The 14236-nt window shown below is 38.3% G+C and overlaps 1 protein-coding gene across 2 annotated transcripts in view; it reads right to left on the bottom strand.

Moving 5' to 3' along the window:
* Positions 1-6407: 6407 nt before the first annotated feature.
* The window catches only part of ccdc88b (coiled-coil domain containing 88B), a 66362-nt gene continuing 58533 nt past the window's right edge, over positions 6408-14236 (bottom strand). For both annotated transcript variants that reach the window (XM_051649286.1, XM_051649284.1), the window contains 7 exons: positions 12030-12216; positions 10962-11107; positions 10730-10843; positions 9925-10076; positions 7206-7508; positions 6684-6749; positions 6408-6581 (listed from right to left, as the gene is read on the bottom strand). In XM_051649286.1, coding sequence (XP_051505246.1) covers positions 6529-6581; positions 6684-6749; positions 7206-7508; positions 9925-10076; positions 10730-10843; positions 10962-11107; positions 12030-12216 — 1021 coding nt within the window. In that variant the 3' untranslated portion in view covers positions 6408-6528. The remainder of the gene's footprint in view (positions 6582-6683; positions 6750-7205; positions 7509-9924; positions 10077-10729; positions 10844-10961; positions 11108-12029; positions 12217-14236) is intronic.

Raw genomic sequence — 14236 nt, 5'->3', positions numbered from 1 at the left:
TGGAAGGCAACCACACATCTGACACGCGGGCAGAGACAGGCAACCAAACAGATACACAAGACAGGACCAACTAGGCAGAGAGAGTGAGGTAAGTTATTTCACACCAAACACACTTCAACACTAAACATATTCAACAATCCAGAAAAGAACATGACACATGAGGGGATTAAAATAGGCAGGAACAAACAAGGGACAGGTGCCGCTCGCCAGCTGAAAGATGGCATGATCAGCGTTCCCATGGAAGCAATCAGTTTTCCCATGGATACGCTGATTCCGCGTGCCAGCAGCACCTGTAACACATGAGGGAGAAAACGTCAACACAGACCAAAACAAACAAAACATGGAGCATGAGTGTCCGCATCCCGACACAGACCGAAACCGAACCATACAGGAAGTCAGGATCCAGACACCATGCTCCAGACATGAAACAAGACAGACCGAAGAGCGCACAGTGGTAACTCACAACCGGACCCATGCACTCACACAAAGAACGTACATGAAACACAAGACATGGGATGATGATGTTATGGTCCTGTCAGACTGTAACACAACTTTACAACAGAAGGGAAGGAGAACAGGGAAGTGGGAAGTGGGTTTTCCAGGCTCAGGTAAGATTTTTAATCGGCCACTTCAATGCTTTACAACTTCACAAACTCATCAGTTTCACAGGCACGTAGACTCTTTAACACATTAGCTTCACAGGCACATAGTTACTTAGACACATCAGCTTCACAAACACAACAGATTAAATGCAACAGCTTCAGGAGCACCGTGGCCTTCCTTGTGCCAGGCTCTCTCTCCTCTGCTGCTGGCATGGCTGCTTATATGCCGCTCTCCCCATGCTCACTTGAGTTAGAGACAGGTGTTAAACATAATCTAGCTCAGGTGCAAGCGCCCTTGCTGCTTTCTCTCTCTCCGGACAGATGCTGCCAAACAGTCAAAACCCCAACCTGACAGAGTGACAGGACCGTGACATTACCGAAGAGCGCATGGTGGTAACTCCCGCCTGGACCCGTGCGCTCAACACAAAGTCAGGACACGAAACACAAGACAGAACATGGGGCGATGATGTCACGGTCCCATTAGACAAAAACCCAACCTGACAAAGTGGCAGGACTGTGACAGATGCCTTTTGGTCTGATGTCTTTTGGTCTGATGCCTCTTAGTCTGATGCCTTTTGGTCTGATGCCTTTTGGTCTGATGCATTTTAATCCGATGCCTTTTATTCTGATTCCTTTTGGTCTGATGCCTTTTAGTCTGATGCCTTTTGGTCTGATGCCTTTTAGTCTGATGCCTTTTAGTCTGATGCCTTTTAGTCTGATGCCTTTTAGTCTGAAGCCTTTTGGTCTGATGCCTTTTGGTCTGATGCATCTTAGGGTGTGTTCACACTTGTAGTTCGGTTCTCTTGGTTCGGACCAAAAAAGAAAATGATACATTTAGTCCTGGTTCACTTAGCATTCACACTGGGATTTTTAACACTGAAACTAAAGATACAAAACAAAAGGCATAAGGATAAGGTCACAACCTGATGGGACGCTTTTATGATGATGGAACTTGCCGAACATCCAAAACAATGCTGGCTGCTGGGCTAAATGCGCTCGTTGGATTTACGTGTATATATATATATATATATATATATATATATATATGGTGGTATTTTTACCAGCTGAGAACAAATGAAGAGCTAATATGTGTAAAGGAGTCAAAACAGCGCCAGGAATTCCTCCGTTGCACACAAAAACGAAGATATGCTGCAAGGAGATGGCGGTTCCGACGCCTGTTCCGAACTGTAATGGGCAACATAGCTCCTATGATGAGAAGAACCAGGTATGCTTGAGCATTCTGTCCTTTGAAATCAAAGAATCAAGTACAGTACTTACAAGACCAGAATTACATTTGTTTGATAACTGTTTTAACAAGTTATATATTTTTGTGATTTCTCTGTGTTTTCTGCTGTTCTGTGTAAATAACATTAGCTTAGCTGAAGAGGGTCGCATCTTGTGACATCACATCCTGTAATTAGTCCGTTTAGACGTCTTTGGTCCATGCTGCGTTCATATATCAGTCAAACCGCACCAGAATTCATTTGGAAGCGGACCGAGACCCACTAGTCAGGGGGTCTCAGTCTGCTTGTTTTGTGCGCACCAAGGTTCGGATGGCAGCGTTCACACTTGTTCAAATGAAACGCACTAACAGAGCAATCGCACCAGAGTTTGTTTTAATCAAACCAAACCTGCCAAGTGTGAACACACCCTTAGAGGCTTTCACACTGGGCACGTTTGCTGCAGTCCGATTCCGAGTGCGATTGTTCCCGGTGCCCCCCGCAGCTTTGGTCTGGTTTCACACTCACTTAATTCTATTGAACCCTGGTCCATTTGCGTTCATCTTACGTCATCACAAACACGCATGGAAAACACAACGCGACTCATCATACTTTTTGTTTTTTGTTATTTTGGTGCCATTATGCACAGCAGAGTGAACAACAACTGCGTATATGTGCGCTTCATGGTGTAACTCATCAGATGTCCAGGGGAAGGTGGCTTGCTGCTGCTCGCAAACAGTGTTTTTTTGAGGAGACAGCTGATTACAAGGAATTCATTTGCATCTTTGTTTACTCTGCATGCTTACGCTCGTGTCCAAGGTGAAGTTATCGCCACTGTCATCTCCTATTATACCCTATATTTATAACCTATAATAGTATTTATAAGGTGTATAGATAGATAGATAGATAGATGTCGTTACGGCTAAAACGCATGCGCAGGTTACTTTACTTCCTGAACGTGTGCGCACCCGAATCTGAGTTGCTTTCACATTCACACAAATCGCGCTACAGTTCCATTGCAACCGAACTCATGCCATCTCCTACAGGTAGTCTCGGGTTCGGTACCACGGTGCGCTCCCCGGTCCGCATGAAAGCTTTCACATTACCCATTTTTCATTCAAACCATGCTGTGTTTCGAACTAAACTGCCAGTGTGAAAGCACCCTTAGTCTGGCGCCTTTTGGTCTGATGCCTTTTAGTCTGATGCCTTTTGGTCTGATGCCTTTTAGTCTGACACCTTTTAATCTCATGCCTTTTGGTCTTCTGTCTTTTGGTCTGATGCCTTTTAGTCTGATGCCTTTTGGTCTGATACTTTTTGGTCTGATGCCTTTTAGTCTGATGCCTTTTAGTCTAATGCCTTTTGGTCTGATGCCTTTTAGTCTGATGCCTTTTGGTCTTATGTCTTTTGGTCTGATGGCTTTTAGTCTGATGCCTTTTATTCTGATTCCTTTTAGTCTGACACCTTTTAATCTCATGCCTTTTGGTCTTATGTCTTTTGGTCTGATGCCTTTTAGTCTGATGCCTTTTAGTCTGATACTTTTTGGTCTGATGCCTTTTAGTCTCATGCCTTTTGGTCTTATGTCTTTTAGTCTCATGCCTTTTGGTCTGATGCCTTTTAGTCTGACACCTTTTAATCTCATGCCTTTTGGTCTTATGTCTTTTGGTCTGATGCCTTTTAGTCTGATGCCTTTTGGTCTGATACTTTTTGGTCTGATGCCTTTTAGTCTGATGCCTTTTAGTCTAATGCCTTTTGGTCTGATGCCTTTTAGTCTCATGCCTTTTGGTCTTATGTCTTTTGGTCTGATGGCTTTTAGTCTGATGCCTTTTATTCTGATTCCTTTTGGTCTGATGCCTTTTAGTCTGACACCTTTTAATCTCATGCCTTTTGGTCTTATGTCTTTTGGTCTGATGCCTTTTGGTCTGACACCTCATCCTAACCAGATGCAACACAATAAGATTCCAGTGACAAGCAATCTGTCTGTCCACACCAGGCGCGCCGTGACGCTGCAATATTCATACACTAAAATTAGGATAACTGTCAATAAAATGTAGAAAACAAAGCAATCACAGACAGAATAATATGTTTAATGAACGCAACTAATTTTCTCACATAAGTGCCGTAAAGCTTTCTACGGCAAGCCCAGAGGGGATAAATATACAATCACACACATACACAGGGAAAAGTTACTTTATAAATTGCATCCTTATTCAGTCTGTTATGATTGTTTATGTTCACGCGGTCTTCCGTTTTTATTTCGCCAATCCCCACGTGACGGGGAAGCAGAGAGAAAGTCAAAATGAGCCGGTATGTCTCCCCCCTGCCATTCTGAACTGGTGTGTGTGTGTGTGGGCAGGTTTAAGTGTTTAACGAGGACTTGTTTTTAGGTTACAAACTGGTAATTACAAGGGTATTATGCTATAAATGTGGTTTATGAGGACATTTCTAGTGTCCCCATAATTCAAATTGCTTAAAAAAATACTAAATTATGTTTTATTGAAAATGTAAAAATGCAGAAAGTTTTTTTGTGAGGGGTAGGGTTAGGGGATAGAATCTATAGTTTGTACAGTATAAAAATCATTATGTCTATGGAGAGTCCTCATAATGATAGCTGCACCAACATGTGTGTGTGTGTGTGTGTGTGTGTGTGTGTGTGACAGAGCTCCGGCTGAAGAGAGGGAGACCTCAGGCACAACATTTGGCCAAAATCAGGTTGTGAACCGGCTAGTGAGATGCCGGCTTTAATATACTGTAAAAAGCCTTATACACATTTTATTTTGGACATTATTTTATTTTTATTATGTCTAATTGGCAAAGTAGAACATAAAATTGCTAAAAGAAGAAGTATGAGCAATAATAATAGCGATGCTAGCCTTAGTAAGCACCACTAATGAATGTAAATCTCTGCCACAATTCAGAGTATGCAAATATGTGCTCACATACAGTACATACATTTGTAGAGAGCTTGTGTGCTTTTGTTAAATAAGCTGACAGAGTATATTTATACCTTTATAAAAGCATGGTGGCTGATTTTTTATTGTTCTTTTAAGGTTTCCTGTGTATGTGTGTGTGTGTGTTTATCCAAATGTGATTGAAACAGTGTGCGTGTATGTAAGCGGACAGTTGTGCTCTCCTCTCACCCACCTCGATTTTATTTTATTTTTATTTTAAATGTTTAATGCATTAAAAGGGCCAGGGTAATGAATTATAATCTTTAATGCAGAGAGCGATCGATACCTCCACAAAATAAATCAGCTTTTTACTGAGAGCGTCAAAGCCTTTAATACACTGGGGGAGAAACAAGTGAGAGAAAGAGAGAGCAGGAGTGCGTGGAGGGGAGGATGACAGGAGTTGTTGATGGAAGGAGAAAGAGGGAACGAATGGGGTTAAATGAGAGTGCTTTGGATAGATAGCATTACTGATGCCCATAGTTTAGAGGATGCCTAATAAGTCTTTAAAGTATCTTCTCCAAACCCTGTAGTGTCAGGAAGTCAGATGAGATCTCATCCCGCAATAGCTGCGTACAAGTTGTTACATATGAAAATCTGTTTTCTTTGTTTTAACGACCCCATGAGAGAGACAACCAAGCCCTGAGATTTGATAGAATAATCATTCTCCTTTCAACATAATGAAAGCCACCCTTGGAGGTCCTCTAATTTTAGCCTAAATTCTGGCAACTCTGCCACTCTATATTCCCTTCAACACTGGAAGCCTGAAAAATATGCTGTTTTAAGATGACAATAATTGATTTACAGTGTTTGGTGTAATATTTTTGAATGCAGCATCTTTATGACATTGTTTAAAATGTGGCCTACTGGATGACAATCTCTGATCACAGTGAACCATGGCACTCAGTATATCATCAGTTCATTGGCAAAATGGTCTGCGGATTGATGCATTTTGATTAATGTTGCCATGACAACTGCATAATTCATGAATTGTATTAGCGTTCCATTTGTCGTTTTTGAGTTATGATTCACCCCAGCCAGGGACTGTCAAAAAAAAAAAACAACAAAAAAAATTGCCCGCACCCACGTTGTTTAAAGACCCCATCATCACCCTTCTTCCCTTCCCTCTGCCTCCCTCCAAAGTCTCAAAAGTGTCAGCTTCTGTCCAATGAGACAGCATGAATTAATCTGCTCTCATAAATATCTTGTTAGCGTCACTTTGTATAAGACACCCTCATAATCATACTGATAGAAAAGCACTAGGACGCCAACCACTGGGAATTATACTGCCACTTAGTGGTGAGTAATAGGAACTCTGTACACTGTATCCAGTTCAAATGTGAGTCCAGAAGTGAAAATGCTTCTATTTTGCATACATTTTTGCATTATAAATTAGAATATCAGCATATAAATTTGAGTGAAAGAATGATTTGGAAAATTTACATTTCAGAATTTGCTGTAATGATAGCATGCACTTGAGCTGGCATGGATTTTCTTACTTATTTTAAGTTATAACCATTCTTTGTACCTAAAGTCCTGAAACTTTATTTCCAGGCTTAAATTATTTTTTGAATTGCATATTTTCAGTGTGGACTCTTGAACCCAAGTATAAAAGTACTTATGGAAAAGTACCATACAAATGTGGTATAATTCCTTTATTTGTTTATGTATGCTTTATGAATGTTGTATTGTATATATAAAAAAATTGTGTCAAAATATGGATACAATTAGTTAAATGAACATTAACAAATGATGATTGCTTTACTCTTGTTTGTGCTCTGAGTCTTGTGGCTTGTCAAAACTGGAGTGAAAATCTAAAGGAGAGAAACAGAAAGGAATGTTAATGGTTTTGGGGCTTTATAAAAGATTCTAATGGACAATATACTGAAGAAATAACTTTAGTTCAATAGACGGACCTTCAGTTCCAGATGAAACACGACTGACATCTGAGTGTTCAGGTGAGATGTTCTCCTCACTCTCAACTATAACACATATGCACACACACACACAAGTTTACTTAGCTATATAAATGTGGACATACCACAGACTTTTAATGTTTTTACAGTATAAAGCTAATTATAATTGCTATATACTTACCCTAACCTTACCCTTAAAAAACGAAGAAAAAAAAAACAAACAAAAAAAAAAACAATATTTTGTGTAATTTATTAATCGATGTTTTCCCCCAAATGTCCTCAAATGGAGGTTTTGTCAGATTTAGCTCACTTTTGGGGACAATTTGGTTCCTAAACTGTAGCTAAGTGTAAACACACAGATTATTCTGAAAACAAAAAACTAAGAAATGCATCTTATTTTACATCCCTCAGCAAATTTCATTAACGAAATTTCCTTCCACCCATTCCTCATCCATCCCATCGTTATCCCATCTTCACTGCTCATCTACTGTAGTTAATACATCTCTACCCTCTTTCTCTCACCTCTGCCCTCCTCACTCAGGCTGTCCTGGCTGGGCGTGGGGCTCCCGTCTTTTTCCCAGAGGATCGTGGCGCCTGCTTGGGAGGAGTGCAGGCGAATGCGAGGTTGTATGCGCTGGTCTCCAGGACTAAAGGATTGTGAAACTCCTCCTCTGCCCCGGCTGAGAGCCCAGCCATGTCTGGAGCCCAGCTTACGGCGACCGGACCGCAGATTTGCCTTGGGTTGGTCTTCTGATTCAGGCTGGGATCTAGCTCTCCTGAGTGGATTCGGTGAGACTGGAGCACTGCTGGGGTCCTTCTCATGAACTGAGTGGTGAAATAGAGTAAGGTGCATTTTACTAAACAAAAATTAAATTTTTTTAGTCTCTCTCTTTAGATATAGGTAGGGTGAATCTCATAACCTATAAACCTATAAAGAACTAAACTATGCCTGGGTCATATTTTACCCAAAAGAAAAAGAAAGAAAAAAAACATTTGAAATTATATTTTCCATAAAGAGAATGAAGACTATTTTTATAAAAATTAAGATTTTTTTAAAAGACATTTTAAAGGGCTAATTCACCCAAAAATTCTTTCATCATTTACTCACCCTCATGCCATCCCAGATGTGTATGAATTTCTTTCTTCTGCAGAACACAAACTAAGATTTTAAGAAGAATATTTCAGCTCTGAAGGTCCATAAAATGGAAGTGAATGGTGTCTAGAACTTTGAAGCACCAAAAAGCACATAAAGGCAGCATAAAAGGAATTCATAAGACTCCAATGGTTAAATCAATGTTTTCAAATGTAATATGATAGGTGTGAGGGTGAGAAACCGATATTATTTAAGTCCTTTTTTAATATAAATCTCCACTTTCACTTTCACATTCTTCTTCTTTTGTTTTCGGCAATTCACATTCTTCGTGCATATCACCACCTACTGGGCAGGGAGGAGAATTTATAGTAAAAAAGGACTTAAATATTGATCTCACTCACACATATCGCTTCAGAAGATATAGATTTAACCACTGAAGTCTTATGAATTCCTTTTATGCTGCCTTTATGTGCTTTTTGGTGCTTCAAATTTCTGGCCACCATTCACTTCCATTGTATGGACCTACAGAGCTGAAATATTCTTCTTAAAATCTTCGTTTGAGTTCTGCAGAAGAAAGAAAGTCATACACATCTGGGATGACATGAGAGTGAGTAAATGATGAGAGAATTTTCAATTTTGGCTGAACTATCCCTTTAAGGACACATTTCCTCCCCAAATGCCCATTACTGTAATGCCAAAAAATTATCATTATTTAATGTGAAAAAGTAATAGCTCATTTAAATTGTAAAGTGTTATACATCATGGTAGTATGTGTCGTATTGCCTTTAATTTATACTGATTATATATACACAAAATCATTATATTACTGTTATTCTTTAGTTTTATCCAGTAAAAGAAATGCTGTATTAAAGTAATGAGAATCTAGTCAGAATAATTATTGATAATAAAGACAATGAGCATTCCACAAAAAAAAAAAAAAAAAAAGTAAATGGGAAAATGTCCAAATACAGTAATGTCCTTAATTGTCAAGCAAATATTTTTGCCTTTAAATTTGAGGTAAAATAAGACCCAGGCATGTTCTTAAAAGGTTTTGTGATATTCTCCCAACAAACACATACATTTGTATAGAATATTTGTACTTTTTATTTGTGACACCACAAGACTATTTAAGTGAACTGCAAATAGCACAGATGTGTAAAAATGGGGACCACTTATACCATTTAAATATACAATTTCCCTTATTTCTCAAAGTCTTGATGGTGGGAATGGGGATCAAGTCCAAGTTATTTGTTATCTACTCATACACTGTATACACCAGAGATATACAGTACTCTCAAAAGTCTTAATCACATAAGATGTTTCACAACAACATTTGTCTTAAGATGGTTATTTATATCTTCAGCTTTAGTGTATCAATAGGAAATATAAATTTAAGTCTCCCAAACATTACTTTTGCAAATAGAATAAAACAGAAGAACAGGGAGCCCTGCAACAGATGTCATGGCCCCCACAAAGCCCCCCACTGAACATCGTGTCAGTCTGAGATTACATAAAGAGACAGAAGCAATTGAGACAGCCTAAATAGGTAGAAGAATGGTGGCGAATTCTCCAAGCAGCTTGGAACATCCTATCTGCCAACAACCAAGAAATACTGTGTCCAGGTGTACCTAGGAGAATTGGTGCTGTTTTAAAGGAAAAGGTGGTCACACCAAATATTGATTTAGCTTTTTTATATTTACTGGACCTTGTTTGACATTGATAAATAAAAATTAATCATGGCATTATTTCTGAAAACATTCAGACTACATACATTTCTTCACAAGTGCCTATAACTTTTGCACAGTACTGTATATCTCCAAGTAATGTTACACTATTAATTATTTACATCCCCATAAATACCATTGATAGCTACACTCTACTGTATACACTCTGCACAATATTAATTAGATCTGCAAACTGCATTCCACTGCCTCTTCACATAAATACAGAATTCCTATATCTGGTTGGGATCCAAGAAGGGAATGGCCTAATGTGGCATCATTCATTGTTATGGGCTTTTGGGGACCTTTTTTGTGTTTTACAGAGTCCAGGGAACCCTGCGGTCTTAACTTATTGGCACTCTCTTCCACTCTGTGCTGTAACACATCTAATGTTATTACGCTGGCCACACAGCCCCGTGGCTCTCACCAGGCACTGGAACTGAAGAGGTGAGCACACCGTCTACAGCATCTGCAAGGTTTTCTATACTGCCAGCAGCAATAAATTGAGCACGACCTTCTTTGCTTCCAGCTTTCGGTTTTATCAGCTTCTTCATGCGGTCTGCTATCCAGTTCGACTTCCTGTAGCCACAAGATAGTTTAGGTGATTGAAGGGTGGTGAGTAAAGCCAAGTGCACACTATAAGACTGAAGCTCGTCGCCATTTGAAGTCTGCGACAAAAAGCCAAACTACAATGTGTCTTTTGCAACTTACAGTTTTTTTGCAAATCATTGCAAAAAACGACCACAAAACCTTCCATCTTATTGTTTGTTGACATGTTATCAAGAATTAACTCTCACGTTGCTGTGCAGGAGTTTTTGCGAAAATGTGTAAGGTCAAGTAAACGCCTTAAAGGTTTTCCTTTATCAAAACATTTTGCCCATTACACAGATTTCATGTTGCATATAAACATGATGTACGCATGACTGTTTACGTTTTGACGTCAAAAGCAGAGACAATGTAAACAAGGTTTTCTTGCATTGTCAAATTTTTTTTAATAAACTAATATTTATTGTTATCGGAGTATTGGTGTGCAAGTAAACACGTATGCGATTAGTCTGCGATTAGTTGGGTAAACCACGCAACAACATGACATCAAACAAGAAACTGTAAGTTTTAAAATGTGCGCAGGCCAAAGAGTTTCAGTCTTGCAGTGTGCACTTGGCCTATGATTCAGATCCAGCGAGTCCGTGGTGAAAAGGTCTGCCAGAGGCAGATGTTAAAGGCTGACTAACTTTGGTTGTTTGGGTGGACACATGCCAGGCATCACTGGTTCCAGAACCCGATACTGATCCATTATCTTCTCCACCAGCTTCTGCTTCTCCCTGCGCAGCTCGTTGAGTTTGTCACTAAAGTGGAGAGAGAGATGGACAGATGGGAGAGAAAAGATGAAGGTTATTCACTGATGCAGGTGCTCCCCTACTGGAAGTTCTACAGAATGCTCTACAGATGTGTGTGGGTTCGTACAGGTACTCTCTCTGCTGGTTGTGGTGTTGGTCTCGGCTCTCCAGGCTGCTCTCCAGCAGAGCTTTGTTCTCTTTGGCCAGATTCTGGTTCTGCTCTACTAGATGTCGGTTTTCCTCTTCCATGTTTGCCTTCAACTGGGTAAGGAGCTATCACACACATATACTGTATAAATACTAAGGCTGTAAGTAGATTAGAATAATTAATCATGATTTATCTCATGATATTTAGTTAATAGTTAATAGTGTACTTAATGTTATTAATATAAAATTTTCAATTTGCTCATATTTGCATTTAGACATATTTATTTTCCTTTCCAAATAGAGGATCAACATTAAAATAATATGTACCAAAGATGTTTGATTGCTACAACAGTCAAGTTTCAATTATAATTGAAATCCGCCATAAATGTTATTTAATTTTTTAAATAAAAGCTTTTTAAAGATTTGATTCATAAATAGATTAGAGAAGGCCTTTGTCCATCACCATCTGTTAAACGTATTAAATTAATCTCATAAATGAATGTGTTATCTAACACACAATTTCTGCAAATTCACAAATTTGACATTTAAGTATTATTTTATATGATTAATTATTGATGAAATTGAAACATATAAGTGTCAGTATGTGATTAATAATAAACAAATATTTTTAAACAATTGTTATTGTTAACGTGGTTTAAAAAAAATGTACATTGAAAAATGCTTTCAAAAACTAAAACAACACAAATTTCTATATAATCATAATTGAAACATACAGCGCATAAAGCTCCATTATTTTGAGTCACTCTGGCACATTTGGAGCTTAATGCACTAAGGTTAAAGGTCTCTTCTTTCTAATGATAAAATTATGATGTTTCTACTCAAACAAGTTGTCAAGATATATTGATTTAAATGTTAATATAATAATTTAAATTCTTCCCTTTCTTTTTTTAGTGCATAAAGCTCAAAATGTGTTTCTTGGTCATAGTGTCTCACAATGATGGAGCAGGTCACATATCACAGAAACGGTTATTGAAGTGCTAAAAAAAGATGTCATGGACATGTCATGATGTTTAGCGTGCATTCAGACCTGATACTGGCTGCTGAGACGGACATTGTTGAGATCCAGCTGCTGGTTGTGTTCTTTAAGGGTACTGAGTTCTCCCTCCAGTCTGGTCCGTTCCAGTTGAGCTGTACTGAACTCTGCCCGTAGAACTGAACTCTGAGCCAGCAACTCGGACTGGACCTGAACCCACTCCTTCTGCAGGCTCTGGTATCTACAGATTATCAATAGTGAATGCAAAAAAATAAAAAAATATAAAATAATGAAATATATAAAAATTATATAATAGATATAACAAATTATATGTATACATTTTATTTAGAAAATATTTTGTATTATCAGTATTTTATTGTATTATATTTACATTTACATTTATGCATTTGGCAGACACTTTTATCCAAGGTGACTTACAGTGCATTCAATGTATTAATTTTATCACTTTTTGTTCCCTGGGAATTGAACACATGATCTTGGTGTTGCTAGCGCCATGCTCTACCAGCTGAGCTACAGGAATCCACGCACGCACACACACATATATATATGTTGGTGCAGCTATCATTATGAGGACTCTCCATAGACATAATGATTTTTATACTGTACAAACTATAGATTCTATCCCCTAACCCTAACCCTAAACCTAACCTTCACAAAAAACTTTCTGCATTTTTAAATTTTCAATAAAACATCATTTAGTATGTTTTTTAAGTGATTTGAATTATGGGGACACTAGAAATGTCCTCATAAACCACATTTATAGCATAATACCATTGTAATTACCAGTTTGTAACCTAAAAAAGTCCTCATAAACCACTTAAACCTGCCCACACACACACACACACACAGTACTGTCTTAGTCTTGGGCACATAAGATGTTTCACATCTTAAGATGGTTATTTATAACTTCAGCTTTAGTGTGTCAATAGGAAATATAAATGTTAGACTCCCAAACATTACTTTTGCAAATAGAAGAGATTAGGATAGAAGAACAGGGAGCCCTGCAACAGATGTCATGGCCCCCACAAAGCCCCCCACTGAAGATCGTGTCAGTCTGAGATTACATAAAGAGACAGAAGCAATTGAGACAGCCTAAATAGGTAGGAGAACAGTGGCAAATTCTCCAAGAAGCTTGGAACATCCTCTTTGCCAACAACCAAGAAAAACTGTGTCCAAGTGTACCTAGGAGAATTGGTGCTGTTTTGAAGGAAAAGGTAGTCACACCAAATATTGATTTTAGCTTTTTTATGTTTACTGGACTTTGTATGACATTAAGTGATAAATGAAAACTATTTATGACATTATTTTTGAAGACATCCTCACTATGCAACATTTTTCACAAGTGTCTAAAACTTTTGCACAGTACTATATATATATATATATATATATATGCTCCACTTTGATCAGGATAAATTATAGGAAAGAAGGACTTAAATATTGATCTGTTTCTCACCCACACCTATCATATCACTTCTGAAGACATGGATTAAACCACTGGCATCATATAGATTACTTTTATGCTGCATTTATGTGCTTTTTGGATCTTCAAAGTTCTGGTCACCATTCACTTGCATTGTATGGACCTACAGAGCTGAGATATTTTTCCAAAACCTTTGTTTGTTTTCGTCTGAATAAAGAAAGTCATACACATCTGGGATAGCATGAGGGTGAGTAAATGATGAGAGAATTTTCATTTTTAGGTGAACTAATCCTTTAACCTGAGCATTCAGTTTGGTTTGTATCTGTATGTATAGTGTCTAATAATGCATTGGCAATGTAATCTTAAGTTAATCTGGCCAATATATAATATTGGCCTCTTATTTTCTTAATGCAAAATATCATTTATTTTATTCCTTTGATTTTGGGGTGAAATCCTGTTTATGTGAGATTTACCCCGACAGTCTCTCTTTACATCCGTTCATTCATTCGGTCTGTCATCTAGAAAACAAATGACAAAAACACCAATTTTAACTAAAACACAGTTATCCAACAAACTAAACAAGCTGAATAAATGTGAAGTCCCTTCTACCAAGCATGTTGTGTATTTCCTTTCATCCTGTTCACCAAAGCAACAGGCTTTACAAACACTTTCACAGGCTGTCACGCCATGGCAACAACTACTGGAAACTGGGCTATGAATCACACTGTGGTGAAACTTTGGTTGGGCGTACCATCACAGCACTTCGTGAAAGCTCTTTCTGGTGGGTGGCAGTATCACTTCCTCTTTCTTTCCTATGAAT

Source organism: Myxocyprinus asiaticus, chromosome 22, assembly GCF_019703515.2.
Source record: "Myxocyprinus asiaticus isolate MX2 ecotype Aquarium Trade chromosome 22, UBuf_Myxa_2, whole genome shotgun sequence".
NCBI classification, from domain to species: Eukaryota; Metazoa; Chordata; class Actinopteri; order Cypriniformes; family Catostomidae; genus Myxocyprinus; species Myxocyprinus asiaticus.
The sequence above is the reverse complement of the archived record's forward strand: the minus strand, read 5'-3'. Positions and strand labels throughout refer to the sequence as shown.